This window comes from Telmatherina bonti, assembly GCF_933228915.1.
Source record: "Telmatherina bonti genome assembly, chromosome: 17".
Classification (NCBI taxonomy): domain Eukaryota; kingdom Metazoa; phylum Chordata; class Actinopteri; order Atheriniformes; family Telmatherinidae; genus Telmatherina; species Telmatherina bonti.
The window spans coordinates 8134143-8151697 of NC_136615.1; the positions used below are offsets into that span (position 1 = coordinate 8134143).

The 17555-nt window shown below is 39.2% G+C and overlaps 1 protein-coding gene across 4 annotated transcripts in view; it reads left to right on the forward strand.

Moving 5' to 3' along the window:
- camk2b2 (calcium/calmodulin-dependent protein kinase (CaM kinase) II beta 2) overlaps nt 1-17555 on the forward strand; it is a gene marked incomplete at both ends in the record, with an annotated part of 54229 nt that overhangs the window by 11130 nt on the left and 25544 nt on the right. For 3 of the 4 annotated variants that reach the window (XM_079257209.1, XM_079257212.1, XM_079257211.1), the window contains 5 exons: nt 327-381; nt 828-893; nt 8436-8508; nt 14404-14506; nt 17470-17553. In XM_079257209.1, the coding sequence (XP_079113335.1) occupies nt 327-381; nt 828-893; nt 8436-8508; nt 14404-14506; nt 17470-17553 (381 nt within the window). Of the gene's footprint in view, nt 1-326; nt 382-827; nt 894-7679; nt 7753-8435; nt 8509-14403; nt 14507-17469; nt 17554-17555 lie in introns of all 4 variants that reach the window. The other variant, XM_079257210.1, reaches the window with a different exon arrangement.

The window sequence follows — 17555 nt, forward strand, 5'->3', positions numbered from 1 at the left end:
TAGTGCAGGGCAGATGGCAACCACATGTGGAAAATATGAACCATGAATGGACAAAATGTGTTCACTCTGGTTGAAAAGAGCTTTTAAAAGGCTGCAGACGCCTGACTCGTCCATCCAGATTCAGCGACGGTGATCAGGCTGCAACAACCTCGAGCGCAGAGTGAATCCAGTACTGATGGATTTGGACTTAGCAGGTGTCACTCTGACTAGTTCCAGCAGCTCTATGCTGGATGGAAATCTGACAGGCTGACCTCAGACATACTCACCAGTTCCAGTTTGACTCTTCCTAAAACTAAACATCTAATTATCTGTTATCATTTTTCCAGTCCGTCTCCATGACAGCATCTCTGAGGAAGGCTTCCACTATCTCATCTTTGACCTGTAAGTCGCTTGGATTCCTCCTATTTTTCTCTCCTCCCTCCCATGCTGTGCTGCTCCTCCCTTAATGCTTCATTTCCTCCCCCCTTTCCTTAGCACTTGTTCCCTTCCTTTTATTTTACGTCCACATCTTTTTATCCCTTCTCCTCCTCTTTTCCCATCTTCATCCCCTCCTTGCTTTCAAGGCAGTTCCCCCCCGTTACATAACAGCACACACCCCCTCTCCCCTCCTTTGCAGCTCCCACTTTAGCGCACACACGGCAACACTCCCCCGCACGGGAGCCAGTCTCCATGGCAACCCAGTCGGAGAGATCCTGCAGCCGGGGTTTCCCCCTAATGAGGACATCCCCCTCCTGTCCATGTGCATATATGTGTGTCGGTGTGTTAGCCAGCTGCCCGAGCGGAAACAAAATCACGTCGTTTTTAAAGCGAATCTTTACATTTGTCAGGGTGACAGGAGGGGAGCTGTTTGAGGACATCGTGGCTCGAGAGTACTACAGTGAAGCAGATGCCAGGTAACCCCTGCAACCCCCAGTGGTCCTCTTTCCTCTGCTCTTCTCTTTCTCATCATCCCCACCATGTGTCTTGGTGCATCTCCCAGAGTTTGCCTCATCTTATTAGAGCACAGACAACTGTGACACATTGTTTTCCTCTGTCTTTCTGGCATTGCAGACTAGCTCTGACAGATCACACCTCTGCACACTTTTCTGTGAGCTGAATAGCAAATTGAGGTTGAGGAGCTTTCCCCGGAGCCAAAATTTAAAGGGGTGGAAACATACACAGAAAAAAACTACGCCGTAACCCCTCAGGAGGTTGACTTAAATCAATTTGACTGTGGAGGCGGTTTGTGGAGGCGAAGGAGAGACAAAGAAGGGGACAGGAGCATTACAAGGAGGAAAGAAAGAGGTTGAACGAGGGATGCAGTAAACGTATTTTTAGCTGCTTTCTCCCCACCTCTTGTGTCGTTGCAGCATCACCACACCTGTTCTCATGTTCAGGGAACTAAATCACTCTTCTTCACATTCAAACTGGGAGAAAGGATTAGTCAGACACATCAAGAACGCCATTACTGTTCTAGTTAAAACAGGAAGGTGGCTGAATTCCAGTTTCTAGTGTCTGATTCATTTAATGCAGAAAAGGTTGGGGAAAACGAGCAAAACGTGTTTATGAATCTAATACTAATAAGGATGAAAGTGTCCAGAGTAAATTTCTGAATAATTATCTTGTTGTAAATATACTCCAGTCTGTCTGGTTTGTAACAGGAAAGTTCTGCAAACCTACACAAGTAAACTATATGAGAAAAAACACAGAATTATTCCCCATTGTCACTCTAAAAATGATATTGCTGTGAGGACGTTGCTTACTCTTAGTCTCAGTTTAATTATTTTAGAAAGCAGGAATTAAAACATAGTATTTACTACAATATATGCAGTGTTTTAAAATGACATAAAATATCTAAATATAATATTTTGTATTAATTTTAGATTAAAATATGAGCTGATAGACATCAAACAAACCTCTTCTCAGTGTTGTGTTTATTAAGTATAGCAGTGTGAACACTGAATCTAAAATATGTCTAATGAGGAACCCGTTTTCTCTCCACGTAACTTCTGTGCTCTGTGACTGTATTTGTTATGAAAAGCACAACAGACATTAAGACTAAAAGGGAAGAAACATTAGTTTTTATGTGATGTCAACTGCAAAACATATAAAATCATTTTTAGAACAGATTTATTAGCGCAGCATCATTGTTTCTGGGTTGTTTTCATGCTGCTGCTGATTCATTTATTGCATTAATCAGGTGGTAAAAACAACAGTTTTAGCTTAAGTCTGAAATGTGACAGGTATAACAACACCTGCTGTAAAATCCTTCAGCAATTCTCACAGAAATCCATGAAACAGACTTCTTAGTGCTACTGTAAGCATTGTTATTTTTCCTGTCTGTCTCTTACATGTATAATAAAGGAAGTGAATATAAAACCGCGGATTTATTTTTCCCTGTTTTTTAGGTAAAATCTTAATGTTTTTAACACCATCTTCATGTAAGAGAACCCACTGTCATTTTATTAAAAGCAAAAGATATTTAGGATTTGGTTTCTGTATCATTAAACAACAGAAAACATCATTTTTAGATCTTTGTAGAACATTTTAAGTACATCTTTTACTTGTTTTTCTTTTCTTTTTTTTTTTTTTTTAACTCTTAACATATCATACTGTGACCTTGTTTTAACATTTACATAGACAGACTGGGACTGAAGAATGCTGGTTTTACTTACCATCACCGACAGTCAACAACCTGGGAAATGAATCGTGTGTTTTAACTGAGGGAGACGAGCTTCTCTAACAACTTAGTTGCCATGGCGACAAGTCCCACCTCACGCAGCTGTGGCAGGTGGTGTCACTCAGTGGAAAACACATCAGATTTTAATTTTTTTTTTACAAGTAACATGAGGGACTAAAGAGGAATATTTGTACCAGTTGCATAAAAACATCCTTTTCTTGCCCTCGTGATGAAGACAAACTTCCTCAGGTGGACGAGTAAGTCACCGTAAAACAAACCCACTGATTAAATTTCTTCATTATTGTTTCTGCAGAGCTGCTGTGACATGCAGTGTTGTGGAGTTTGTGCTTATTTCATATATTTCTCAGGGAGCATGTTTTCCTAAATGTTCCTCACATGATCTATAAATGTTGCTGAGTTGGGACTTAAAATCACGGTGCTTTTCGCCACTGATTCAGAGGCAGGAATTAGTCATATTTTTAGTCTTAGTCTTATTTAGATGCAGATATATATATTTTTAATCCAATTAGAAATTAATTTGTTGATTTGTAGAATAAATGTTTTTAAATAAAGGAACTAACAGAATAAAAAAAAAGAAAAACAGGCAGCAATCAAATCTATTTAAAATGGACAATCTGTGTTAATCTCTATGGTAACAATCTTTTAAGATAAACATAGTTTGTCTTGAGCAGCCTGAAACAGACCTGCCTGCAATCAGCTTATGATGTAAATACCTTTCTCTGAGAGGCAGGTAAAGCAGATTTAGAGGTTTTTTTTAAAAAAAAACAACAACAACTTGATGTTTGATGATTTTCAGCATATATATTTTGCTTTACCTCCTGTTTTTCTCTTCTGCGGTGCAGATTCTCCCTGTTCTCTGCGTGTTTCTGTGTATCTCTGTCTGTGTGTGTGTTTCACCCTGTGTATTTGTGTGTGGGTGTGTGATTAGCTCTGCTTGATTGCTGTCCAACAGTATCTCACTGACAGTTTCCTCTCTGTGCTCCATCTGCACCCTGTTAAACTCTCAGCTCGCCCAAATGACCAAAAGACATATTTACATCCCTTAAACCGCTTAATGTGTAAAGTCCTGTTTTTCTGTCCAAGTTCTGATGTCCTTCTTGTCTCACATTTAGTCTGATCTGGGATTTCTGTGCAGAAAAACTCATTTTCACAGCTGACACAAGTCAAACTGCGATTGTGAAACCTTATTTTTCCCAGAAAAACTATTTAACTGAGGAAAAGTGCATGAATGAAGCATTTCTGTTGTTGAGTACACATGAATGGGTGGAAGGTGGTTGGGGCGCAGGATCTGTAACAATACAGATAATAATCAGACAGACTTCTATCGGTGGGTTAGATCATAAGAATTATGTATGGAAATGTTCTGTTCTGAACAATAACTAAGTTAGCAGTGCCGACACATAACCACAATACAATCTGACAGCGCTGGAGTGATTTGCAAAAGTATTCAGACCCCCTTAGTGCTTTTATTTCCCCCTTTTCCTTGTATTATAATTAAATTAATTGAATTTTCAGAAAGTAGCAGAACTCATTTACAGCAGTTGTGGCTGCAAGTCTCCAGGGGTATTTCTGTGGAAACCATAAACAACTAATATGGGCTCAATAATATTTAGCCAAAAATAATTTCAGAGTTTATATTTTTTATTTAAGTTTTGTCATCCTGCAAAATGAAATGGGGCGGCTGTACCTCAGGAGGAAGAGCAGTTGTCCTTCAACTGGTAAGTTGGGGGATCAATTCCAGGCATTTCCCCTGAAATGCCGAAGTGTCCTAGGGCAAGACACTGAACCCCAAGCTGCCCCCCGATGTGCCTGTCGGGGTATGAGTGTGTTGAATGAGTGTGTGTGTGAATGTGACAAGTAGTGTAAAGCGCTTTGAGTGGTCTGTATGACTAGAAAAGTGCTGTAGAAGTACAAGACCATTTACCAATCCACTAATAGAAAAAAAATATATCAAGTTTGTGAATTTGCATGGTCTTTTATAAGCCTTATTTACAAATACAAACTTTAAAATTATTTGCAAACATCCAAAATATTGCAAAATATTTATGACTTCACATTGAACCCACAGTCTAACGTCTGGGATTTTTACATGTTATTCAGAGGAACTCTTTTCCTTCGCCTGCAGGGTTCTGCTGCTGCTCAGCAGTCTTTGCATTACGATACACACTTTCAGTTTGGATTGAGGTCTGAGCTCTGTCTTCCAACACATGCAAACATTTTCCCTTAAGCCACAAAGTGTTGCTGTAGAAGTTTGCTTTGGTTTATTGTTCCTAAAGGTGAACCTCTGTTCTAGTCTCTCATCCCTGTACTTCAAATCAAATCAAACTTTATTTCTATAGCACTTTGCTTAAAGACAATACAAAGTGCTTAAAACACACACACACATACACCCATAGTCCCCTTTCACTCACCCACAACCACCCTCACCCGTGCCCTATTAGCCCCTATAACAGTTAAAAGAAGATGAATGGCCAGGTCCACGTGCTGGCTTTCCATAAATAATGTTTTTCCTAAAGCTTCCTATATAAAACATTTTTTCTAGACACTCATGTGGCTGTCGGAGGTCCAACAACATTGTTTCCAAAGTGTATTATCCAAATTCTGCTTTGGTCCTTAATTTCAGCAACTTCAACAGAGGTTTTTGTGAGTTCTACTGAAAACAGGCTGTTTCTGGGTCTGAAACTTTAAATATTCATGAGGTGTGCGTGTCCCCGCCCACTCCACACCTGTCTCAGGTAGAGATGATGCCAGCTTGGTGATATTATTGGGCAGACTCAACTGGCTTAATGGCAGTATCCTCTACTGAGTGGAGTGGGTATTTCCCTTCGTGAGGTCATAAAGATTTCAGAGTCATGTGTTTGAGCAGAAATTCACTTCTTCAGTTTGAGATTCTGCTTTTCATTCTCTCTTATGTACTGCTTTATTGTTTTTAATGTTTTAATTTCTTTTACTTTTGATTGCTTTTCTTGTTTTACCTTTTATTCCTTTAACTTCTATTGTTATAATCTCACTGCATGTCTTTAATGTTTAGCACTTTGTTGCAGCTGGCATTGTCTGAAAGTAAATAAATAAAGTTGAATTTACTAAAAAGTGCATCAAGCAAGTGAGAGGTGACAGAATTTAGTCATTTTTGGGCTTCATACAGAAGTTATGGAGACACATATGACTGTTAGAAAACATTTAGAAATCTGATTTTCTCTTAAAATTGGACCTTTAAAAGCCAAAAACATTGAGGAAAAAAAAGAACCTGTTTAAACCTGTTTTATTGTGTAAAAGCCCAACTTGAGACGGGAATTGAAACTTAGCTTTGGCTAAAATGCTGCAGTATGTGCCATCATTCATGGAGCATGCTTGTCCCTATCAAATAAAATAAAAAATAAAAAAAAACGCTTAAGGGGCCTTCTATCGGACTTTTCTGGATGCAGTTTTTTTTCTTGCCACTCTCCCATTGAGCCTGGATTTATGGAGCACACAGCTGACGATGGTCCTATGATCATCTGCTTCTGCAGCAGAGTATTCAGATTTTTTTTACCTAGTGTGAGAGTTTTTGTGTCATTTTTTTCCAGTATGTGATAAATTTAAGCAGAACTTTAAATGCATGAACTATTGTGTACAAAATATAATTAATTTCAAAAATTAATTTAAATAACAGGTTATGATGCATAAAATAAACAAAAGAAACTTGAATACTTTTGCAAACCACTGTACTCATTTAAGTTTATGCATCTCACAAATGTGATTATAAGACAGAAAGGTTAATGAATCAGTTCTGGTTTGACAACTAGATGTTACTCTGGGGAAAACAAGAGTTAAGGGGAACAATTTCTGCTTTCCTCTACAGAAATAAATCTCTGACCTTTTTGCAGAAGCAATGATGTCAACAGCATTGGTGTCTTTGGGAGAATGTTTATGATGAGTGAGATCATGTTTTAGTCAGAACTGGGGGTGAAGAGGTCGCAGGGTTCAACTAAATCAAAGGTCAATGACAGAAAAATGTAATGTATCATTAAAAACTGTGTTTTTATTGGTACATGTCTCTCAGAATGAGCTGGTTACACAAGTCCATGGTTGTGTCTCAATTCAGGTTCTGCACACTTCCAAATGCGGGTTCGTCGTCATCGTGGTGCACCAAGTGTTGTCCCAATTTAAAGGCTCCTTCGAGTCCACCCTTCATATCCCAACTTCGTTTGGCTCCAGATTATCTTAAAACGAAGGATACAAGAGATGTATCCTAAGCGCCCTCTCCTATCCCAGAATTCATTGCGCTCCTGATAGAAAAGAATGAGCAGCAGAGCGCTGGTGTAGGTACCACACCAGCCAGACCGTTTATTTATTTATTTATTTTTATGTATAAACACATAAAAATATCAGCTTATGAGTGATGTAATGTGTTATTTTATCATATTTGTTTGCTTTAAAAAAAAAAAACAACAACTTTCTGTTGAACCAGAATTGGAAAATAATGTAATTATTATTATTATTTTTTTTTTTTTAAACAAAACCTTTATTTATTATTACTTTAGTTAATTTCAGCTTATTTCCCAGGCAGCAGTTTTTCTCCTTCTTTTTGATGAAGGTTTATGGATTTTCTTATATAGTTTATAAAGTCGTGGGGCCCTTATAATCTTCCTAACTTTCCCCCCCATATGGCGCCTCTGCCTACAGAGGACAGCACACATGTACGCAATGCTGAAGTAGTGGTTATGTCTGAAAGAATTATGGCCATCTAGGCCACCGTACGTTCACAGCTAGACCTTCCTGTGCTCGTCTAGATGTCAGTAGTTCCAACACATTGTCCCTTTAAGTGTTGGCTGATAGGAACTGATCTGAAAACCAGAGTAAAAGATGTTTTTAATCTCTTGTTGTGTGTCTTGAACCTCTGGCTGCTCCGGAAAACAACCCTGTGTTTGTTCACATGTTCTCCTTTCCCTAACTTCCTATGTGTTACCACCTTTTTTCTCCTTTATCTGCTCCTCACTCTGTTGTTTTGTCTCCACAGTCACTGTATTCATCAGATTCTAGACAGTGTGTCTTACACCCACCAACATGACATAGTGCACAGGGACCTCAAGGTGTGTGTGTGTGTCTGTGTCTCATTTAGTCCTGCATTTACATGCTTGTGTCTTATATTAAATTTTGCTTGTGATGTAAAACAAACTGCCTGTGCCTGCTGTCTGTCTTCCTGTCTGCCGTCTTGTGAGTCTGCCTGTCCTCAGGTTTTGCTTTTTGGGATTCTTGTTGCACTATTTGATACAGTCTGAACTAGAGTCATCATATCCTGTGGGTCCTAGCAGACAGGACTACCACAGTCCGAGAACAAGACAGTAAGTGGAGGTCAGTAGAATAACAGCAGAGGAGTTTCTGCTTTGGATGCTTGCTGAATCTTTTCCCTCAAAGGCTGTGTTGCTGCTGCTGTTTCGGAATAAATTACACAGAAACATGTGCAGGTTAGACGCATTTTCTCCCAAATGGAGCTGCAGCTCACTCCCACGCAGCCGAACTAACATTTGGCAGCATCTTGTAAAAAGAAAATAGCAGAAAATACACACTTTCTCCCTTTATAGTTCACAGACAGGTCCACGCTTCACACTGTATTTCTGTTTGCAAATGCATTGTAATCCTGCAGAGAGCTCATTCTGACTTTGAAAATGCGTACACGTGTGTGTGTGTGTGTGTATGTGTGTGTGTATTTAAGGTGAGTGCTGGGGGCTGAATGTGTTCAGACTAACCTGCTCCCCCTGCTGTTTGCATGCAGTCATTGCATCCAGCAGATCCTGGAGGCCGTGCTCCACTGCCATCAGATGGGGGTGGTACACAGAGACCTCAAGGTGAGTCATCTGCAGGGGTGTGTGTCTGTGTACCTGTATGTGTGTTTGTTAGTTGTTTAGTGCGAAAATGAGGAATTTAGATGAGGGTTGAGAAAAATAGGGAAAAGGTTTAGGCGTCTGCACATAAAATGACTGAGGAGAGGCGAATTTTCCACATAAACAACAAACTTTTAATTTGATTTGACAAATGTCATAATTGCATTTATAGTTAATACAAAACTGATGTAGATCATTATATTTATGTATCCAGGTAAAATTTCCTTATATTAATCAATCTTATATGACTATTTTTTTTTATTGTAATTTGCATTTTTGTTAGTGTCATTTCAGGTAAAAACTTTCTTCATTTTTATCATAATCCTGCTCTTCAGGTTTGTATAAAGGGAATAATAATAATAGTAATAATAATACAGTAAAGTAAACAAACCACCAAAAAAAAAAAAACAACAAAAAAAACCAGCAACAATAACACTAAACTTAAAGAACAGGGGCTTACAGTCATACTATCTTTCACCTGGAAAAGTATTATAAAGGTATACACAAATATATCCATCCACATAATACAATGCACGATGCATATCATATTCTTATGTATATAATAAATATATATACATAAAAAAATTTAACAGTTGACTTAACCTGGAGTTATCTAAAGTCATTCCTGATAGGGGATACTTATATGAGTCTTATATGTAAGTTGCTTTGGATAAAAGCGTCTGATAAATTACAATAGAATAGAATAGATGGTAAAAAGCTGAATTATTTTTTTGTAGCAGAACTGAAGTATTTGTAAGTATGAGTACACCAACCCTCCATGGATTTATACTCGACCACATGGTGCAAAATGAGGCTCTTGTCTGAGGTATGCTTGTGTTAATGTAGTAGAGCCCTAATAGGTTGGTTGTCTGAGTCCAGTCTGAATCACCAGTAGGAACTGGACTTAAAAAGTGCAAACTAAATGCTTTTGGGTTTTACAGCTGCACCCAGGACAAACCTGCATCAAACCCACACATTAGATGATTTTCACTGGGCTTCTGTAGAACCTGCTAATATGTTTTATTCATTGTTTGCTTCATGAAACAGTGAAGATATTTGCCTTTTGTGCCTTTTTTGTTTTACATATATTCCTCCATAAATTCCCCTGACCATTACCTAAGTGCTTTTCTTCTTTGAGTGCCTTTCACGGCCGTTATCTTCCAGCTCTCCCTTGTAGAAGGACTCGTTTCACAAATAGATAGAAATGCAAAGAGGTGATTTGTTGCTCCCTGTGAAATTGTTTTTAAAGTCATGGACTCTTTGTTTTTTTCATTTGTGTGGAGCTACATTAGCTGTGTGTATTCTCCATGAAACATGTATTGATGAAAGCTGTTTATTAAGGTTGAATTTAACATCTAATGCATGTGATTTGTTTGCAAAGTCATTTTATTTACACTTCTACAATGCACGTGTGTTTATATGTGAGTCAAAGCATCTGAAGAAGGTAGAAATGTTGTCATAGAAGTGCAGTTAAATTCTAAATGATCTCAGACATTCATGATATTTTGATGTCGTCAACTCTTGTGTGTTGTCCTGAACTGTGAAAGCAATGACTCCGACTTGATGTGACACATGAGACGCTGGCATACACCTCCGTCCTTTTGCCTACACACTCAACTGAGCTGAAACTGTGTGCACACCACTCTTTCCATCTTAGATTTGTACTTTGTCTGACTGTTGTTCTAGATTTTAACAGCTGGTAAGTGCATAAAAAGTGTAAAAATCTGCCTGTCTTTGCATGTCGACCCAGATGATCAGCACATGCATGAATGTATGCGTGCAGATGTGGTCAGTAATTAGGATGTTTTGCATGTTTTTTACTGTATGATCTATGTTTGACTGATTTTTCCCTAGAAATGTAGTTTGAACTGATATCCAGGGGATGAAGTTTTTATGACTGCATTGATGCAGAAGCATCTTCAGGGGTGTGTGTGTGTGTGTGTGTGTGTGTGTGTGTGTGTGTGTGTGTGTGTGTGTGTGTGTGTGTGTGTGTGTGTGTGTGTGTGTGTGTGTGTAAACACCACAGCAGGCAAGTTATACCAAGAGTTTAAAAGGTGGTTGTGCAGCAGACAGGGGGAGATGTCAATGTTAGTGTCATCAGATGCAAAGGATAAACTAGTCGGATCGAAAACAAAAACAAGATAAATATATTAGAATAAAAAGCAAACAACAATTAATCTGGATCAGATAAATCTTAAACTGGTTAAATATGGCGACACACAGGAGAAAACTAGAAAAAGCAAATGACTTAAATGATAAATAATCCAATAAAGACATTAACAAACAGATTAAATCTGCAGAGCAGAGTGATGGAAGAAGTTATATCCTGCAGTCAGGTGTTATGAATGTGTTGCTGAACATGCTCCAGGTTGTCCTGCATGTTCTGGAGAATTTATGGATGGATGGCTGTCCAGTACGGTTATTATTCACCAACAATTAAAAATAAAGTTATAACTCACCACAAATTCCAATTTTACTTCAGAATTCTTCAAGATATCCCAATTTCTTTTATTTAAACAAAATATTTCTAATGTTATTCAGTATATAGTGTGTGTGGGATAGCTGAGTTGAGATGGAAAATCTTTTTATGTTTTTTATGGTCTATTAATATATAGGAGAAAATTACTGTAATTATTTGTAATTGTGTAGAACAATCTATGGAAATGAGAAGTGTTAAATACTAAAAGGACCACAAAGTGTACATGTAATAATAATAATTTAGAAGCTAAATAAGTCGTCTGTCATGTGGCAGTGGGAAAAAGGAAGAAAATCAGATAAAGGCTCTTTTCTTCTTTCTGTGTCAATTATTTTGAGGTTAAAACAAGTTGACCTCTGAAACATCAAAGCAAAATGTCACATCGCACCGAGCAGGAAGCTTTTCTTTTATTAACAATAATGACAATTAGAGCAGAAACCATTTCTCTAACAAACAAGTCACCACATTTTATACGATTTTTAAAGAAAGTAAAATCATTTACAGATGAATACATAATTACAGACTAAAACACCCCAAGAGTTCAAGTTCAAGTTTATTTAAAGAGCAGATTTCTACAGCAGCAGCTGCCCAAAATGCTGAACAGTAAAACAACAAATTTAAATTTAATTTAATTTAAAATTAAATTAAATTTACATTAAAAAATAAATAAAAGCTGGACACAAAATAAAAATCTAAAATAAAAGTAAAGAAAAATAAAATACACAAGAAAAAGCTCAGGTATGACCAAATGCCAGCGCAAAGAAGTGGGTTTTAGGAACAGATGTGAAGGGGAAGGCTGGTCCATATCTTAGGAGCAGCAACAGAAATAGTTGCGAGTTAAAATAGTTAAAAGAGAATAATAAATATTAATAAATAAATTTTCTCTGAAGAAAAATTCACACCTGACTCTCAAAGAGTAAATTAGCAGACTTGTGCAAAGCTTGGCATCAAACTCTGCATACATCTGCTAATTATCCATTGATTTCAGTCAAGTGTGTTGGAGCAGGGAAAATCCTGACACCTGAAAAGACACTTTGGCCCAAAGTTATGAAATGTAAAAAAAGTCAAATTTGACTTTGCACCAGATAATGTGAAGCAAGTTGCTTATTTTTACCTCTAAATCAGGGCTCTCCTGCACTCTCTTGCAGGTTTTAGGTGTTTCCTGATTCAAATTATATGGATCCAACAGCTAGTTGTAAAAGCTGCATATTGACCCACTGATGTGAGTCAGATGTGTTGAAGCAAGGAAACATCTAAAACCTACCAGGACTGGAGTTTCAGATGGGATCTCTGCCCTACACAGGCTTCCAATTCCTTTGATTCAGATTCACTGAACTGGTCATTAAGTTCTCTGCAAGCCTTATAATTAGCCATTCCCTTCAGTCAGGTGTGTTGGAGCACACAAAACTCTATGTAGGCGCTTGTCCAGTGACTGAGTTCTTAAACTGGTCAGCAGGGGGTGGCACAGTGTCTTTGCTGCAGCTGGAGCTCTGCATGCAGCTGTGGCGCTGAGGTGGGGAGATTACCGCTTCATGCCGCAGATCAATCAGCATCAGCAGAGAGCTGTTGTGTGCACGCTTGTCAGATTGTTGCCGCATCGGCGTCTGAGCAGCAAAGACACGACAGTTGCAAACAGACAAGCTGTGTTTGTTTGTCTTCAAGTAAACAAGCAGCAAAAAGGCTTTAAGTCCCATCTGTCTGTCTCAGCCTGAGAGTGTGTGTGTGTGTGTGTGTGTGTTGGAACATCTCTGAGTGTCGCCATGAATGTGTGCAAGGGTTTCTTCAGAGCTATTAATAGTCTTCTAAAGCTGGTTTAATCATTTCCTTTTAAATCCGCTTCAAAAACAGTAATGGAGCAAGATTTGATTAGAAACCGGCGGTCAGATTTCCATAAGTAGCGAGGACGTTTTTATACATTACTGGTCATGTAGTCTCTGTATGAAGTTACTGAAATGTCTACAACTACATAAAAATAACTAAAAGGAAGAACAATGATGAAAACAGTTTGATTAAAAACTCAGAAAAACCATAAAGAGCATAATAAGCAAACAAAACGGCTCACTAAAAACAAGTTAGATAAAATAACTAACAGAATTTCAGTATCACTGTGTATAACTGTGATGTCTGGAAAAAATGTGTCATTTTGTAAGCATGTGCTTTAGATCTTATTTGTGGCCACTGTTGTGTGGTTGTAGTTGCATAAGAACAGCAGAAGTAGGAAGGAGTCTTAGAAAGGATTGTGCAGATTGTGATGTTCATAGAGAGTCAGAACAACAACAAAAGCAAAGAAACATTAGCACAAAGACACAAAATTATCACACTTAAGCAAATATCAATCATCCAGCTGTACCCTAAACAGGTCGGCAGTTAAAGGAAAGCATGTAGGAAAGTAAATGAAGACAAATGAGTCCAATAAAAAACAAAAAAAGAACGTCCTGCTATAACAGAGAAGAAAGAACCATCACCACAAGGAAGCACAGTCATGACAAAGATGCAGGAACACAACCACTGAAATGTAAACAACACACAAAATGTCTCCAAAAACAGTCTGTTAAAACTGTCAAAAGCTGGCAAAAATATTCAAACAAGGATTTACACACTGGAAAGCACAAATATTAAACAAAATGCAGAACAAGAATGAGAAAAAAAGAAGCTGAATCAACAACAGAGAGGAAAACGGCCACATCCATACATAGATAGCAACCAAACAAACAACAGAAACAACCAGAAAGACAACATTGCTACAAAGATGTGACATAAAATACATAAAAGCACATAGAAACTCATTTAAAAAGATAATTAGTTTATTCTAACTCAGTTGGCTAAAAGGAACAATAAAAGTTCATGAGGTGACCGTTGGACAGATTGTTGCTGCATGAGGCTTAAAAAGCCACACAGCTCGCGTTGAAATGGACTGATCTGACATGAAAAGTCTCCTCAGGCTCTCAGTTCCTTCCAGCAAGTTCATCAAACTCATTAGGTTTAATATTTATTTCCGCAGGCAGTTTCAGATGTTTGCTCTGTCTCTTTGTGTTTGTTGTCATTTTCTGTTGCTGCTTATTAAACGGATGATGTTTGCTCAGAGTTACACGAGTTGAAAGCAGCTGTGATGGTTGGAGAAGTGATCAGAGAGATAATTTAGAGATTAGATCAATAGGCTGCTATCAGATTAAAAGAAAGGGAAGCAGGATAATTTGGAGTTACAAGGGAATTAAGATAAAGTGTAACTGTGGTTAAGTTTACAGTGTTAAGCCCCTCTTCTCTCCACCAAATCCCCAAACATGACTAGGAATCTCATTGTGGCACAACCGGTAGTTTTACCCTCCTGACTCTGGTGCAGGTCAGCTGACACTAATGTTTGGGTGTTTGTGTTACACCTGCAGCCAGAGAACCTGCTGCTGGCCAGCAAGTGTAAGAATGCTGCTGTGAAACTGGCTGACTTTGGACTGGCCATTGAAGTTCAAGGAGACCAGCAGGCTTGGTTTGGTAAGTTACACTGACACAAACGACACAGCAGCGTGGTATTTTGTTGTAAGTGTTGCACCCTTAGAATGAACAATAGTCTGGCAACTTCCTTCTTGGTCTTTATTTTATTCTTTTTTCATGTTTTCATGGCAGAGATATACAAACGCACGTAGGTCCCAGGTCTGGAATCCTTAGTGGGCAACTACAGCCCATCGCTTCTCACCTGAGAACACTGTGGCCCTAGTATTTAAAGAAAACTTGGAAGTCTCACACGGGCTGCCCAGTAACTTCCGCTTGCTTCACAATAAAAGCAGTCCATTTGACAATTGCGATATGTCTATATAATATGTACTGTGATCAGAAACACGCTTACAGTAAAAGGTATATGGGCTGACAACATAAGTAAGCTTCTTTTTTTTATTTAGAGAGAAACAGCTTAATCTGCAAATCAAATTACAAACATAAAAGATTACAAAGGCAATCGAATGGCATAAAAATATGTTAATGTGCCAAGAAAAAGACAAGATTTTCTACAAGGAGATATGCAAAATCACAGCAGGTGGATGATAATATTACACACAATACAGAATGTTGATAATTAACATTAAGACATAATTTAGAAATTGTAAAGGGATTGAGTTTGACAGATCAGAAAAGTTAAAAAAAACGTACATAGAAACTATGAAGGAAATGAAGTATATCATGTCAACAATGCGTGTACAAAATGAGTTGTATACTTTTCAATAAAGCCCATTTCTGTCCTGTAAAGCAGCATCTCTGTTAGTGAGATGAGAGAAAAGGCTTTGTTTAAATATTTCCACATCTGATCAGGTCTTCTGTTTAACAAGTCTGTATGAGAGGAATTAGATTTGGATGGATGGAGCAGCAGATATTCCTCAGCCGGAATAGGGTGGATTGCCCTCTCCGGGTCGGGAGTGAGGTCCTGCCTCAAGTGGAGGAGTTTAAATATCTCGGGGTCTTGTTCACGAGTGAGGGAAGGATGGAGCGCGAGATCGACAGACGGATCGGTGCGGCGTCTGCAGTAATGCGGACTCTGCGCCGGTCTGTCGTGGTGAAGAAGGAGCTGAGCCAGAAGGCGAAGCTCTCGATTTACCAGTCGATCTACGTTCCTACCCTCACCTATGGTCATGAGCTGTGGGTCGTGACCGAAAGAACGAGATCTCGTATACAGGCGGCTGAAATAAGTTTCCTCCGCAGGGTGGCCGGGCTCTCCCTTAGAGATAGGGTGAGGAGCTCGGTCATCCGGGAGGAGAACAGAGTAGAGCCGCTGCTCCTCCGCATCGAGAGGAACCAGTTGAGGTGGCTCGGGCATCTGGTCAGGATGCCTCCTGGACCTCCCTGGTGAGGTGTTCCAGGCACGTCCCTCTGGGAGGAGACCCCGGGGAAGACCCAGGACACGCTGGAGGGATTATATCTCTCGGCTGGCCTGGGAACGCCTCGGGATCCCCCCCACAGAGTTGGCAAATGTGGCTGGGGAGAGGGAAGTCTGGGCTTCCCTGCTTAGGCTGCTGCCCCCGCGACCCGACCCCGGATAAGCAGCAGAAAATGGATGGATGGATGGATGGATGGATGGATGGATGGATGGATGGATGGATTGATGGATGGATGGATTGATGGATAGATGGATGGATGGATGGACGGATGGATGGATGAACGGATGGATGGATGGATGGATGGAGCAGCAGTTGAAAATGGGCTGTGCTTCCCATCACAGGCTTCAGGAAGACATGACATCTGGACCAATCAGCAGCTCAACACTGAAACATTTTTCTCTCTTCCTGGTTGGGTTAGAATAAAACATTTATCTTGATTAAATTTTAAAATGATCATGTTTTGAGGCAAATACTTTATTTTTTTGCCGGGCAACTATCACAGATGCCATTTTACAGGTTGCTATGGTTACACTGAAACATACTTTTCCTGGTTTGTTTCCAGGCTGTTGCCCCACTTGGTTTGGGTTGGAAAAGGCTTTATCATAGAGCACACAACCCATAAACCATGACACTTCCAGTAACTTTCATACTTTGTCACAAAAGCCATATATCAAACACTTTGGGAAGCTTGACCATCTTAAAAAGGGCAAAATAAAAACAAAAAAAGGTGTAATTTCAAACCATACTTCTGTATTTTAGCATGATGTTTGTGTAGAAGTTCGTAAACAGAGTAAGTGACATTGGGATCCTTGTGCACCAAGGTGGTTTTTTTGTATGCAGCCTGAAGGATTGTTAAAGGAACATGCTGTAAAACGGTGTGTCCACCCTTTTACCTCAGTGTAACTAAATACTGAACGCATCTGCTCACAGAAATGAAATAAACCTCACCTCTTCACCAGTTTTTATTGGTCCAAAGCGGAAGAGGTTGGAAGACCTGTTGTGATGCTAGTTTATGTTTGGATTTGGTCTGATTGTTCTAATCATGACAACAGTTTGTGTTGCAACTGAAAACGACAAAAATGTGCAAAAAGCATAAAGAAATAATAAAGCCACCCTACATCTGATAAAATAAGAGCTAGCTGAATGTTTTTGGAAATTTTAGAACTAGTTTACTTTTGTATATGAGCCTAAAAGGGTGTTGGATTGTAGTGCTATAACAGCTTGCAAAGCAGTTCATGTGAAACATGGATTTGTAGCCACCGTTGTAAGCTCTGGTGCAGGGGAAAACCAGCTGGACCTTGTAGAACCGAACTGGGTACCCCTGCTCAGTGCATGCTCTTATTAGCTCCTACCTATCAGTGGAGGTAGTGACTCTGCAACCAGTGCAGTTCAGCATATGCATCTCATTCCTCTGCTTTGTGACTGCATTTTTCCACACAGGCATCATTTTATACACCCTCAGGAGATTGTTCCTCACGAGACAATGCTCATTTCCCACATGCAGCACACCTTTATGTATAAAACATTTACTGATAAAAAGCTGAGTGTTGCTTTATTTGTGTGTGTGTGTGTGTGTGTGTGTGTGTGCAGGCTTTGCAGGGACTCCTGGCTACTTGTCGCCAGAGGTGCTGAGAAAGGAGGCGTATGGGAAACCTGTAGACATTTGGGCATGTGGT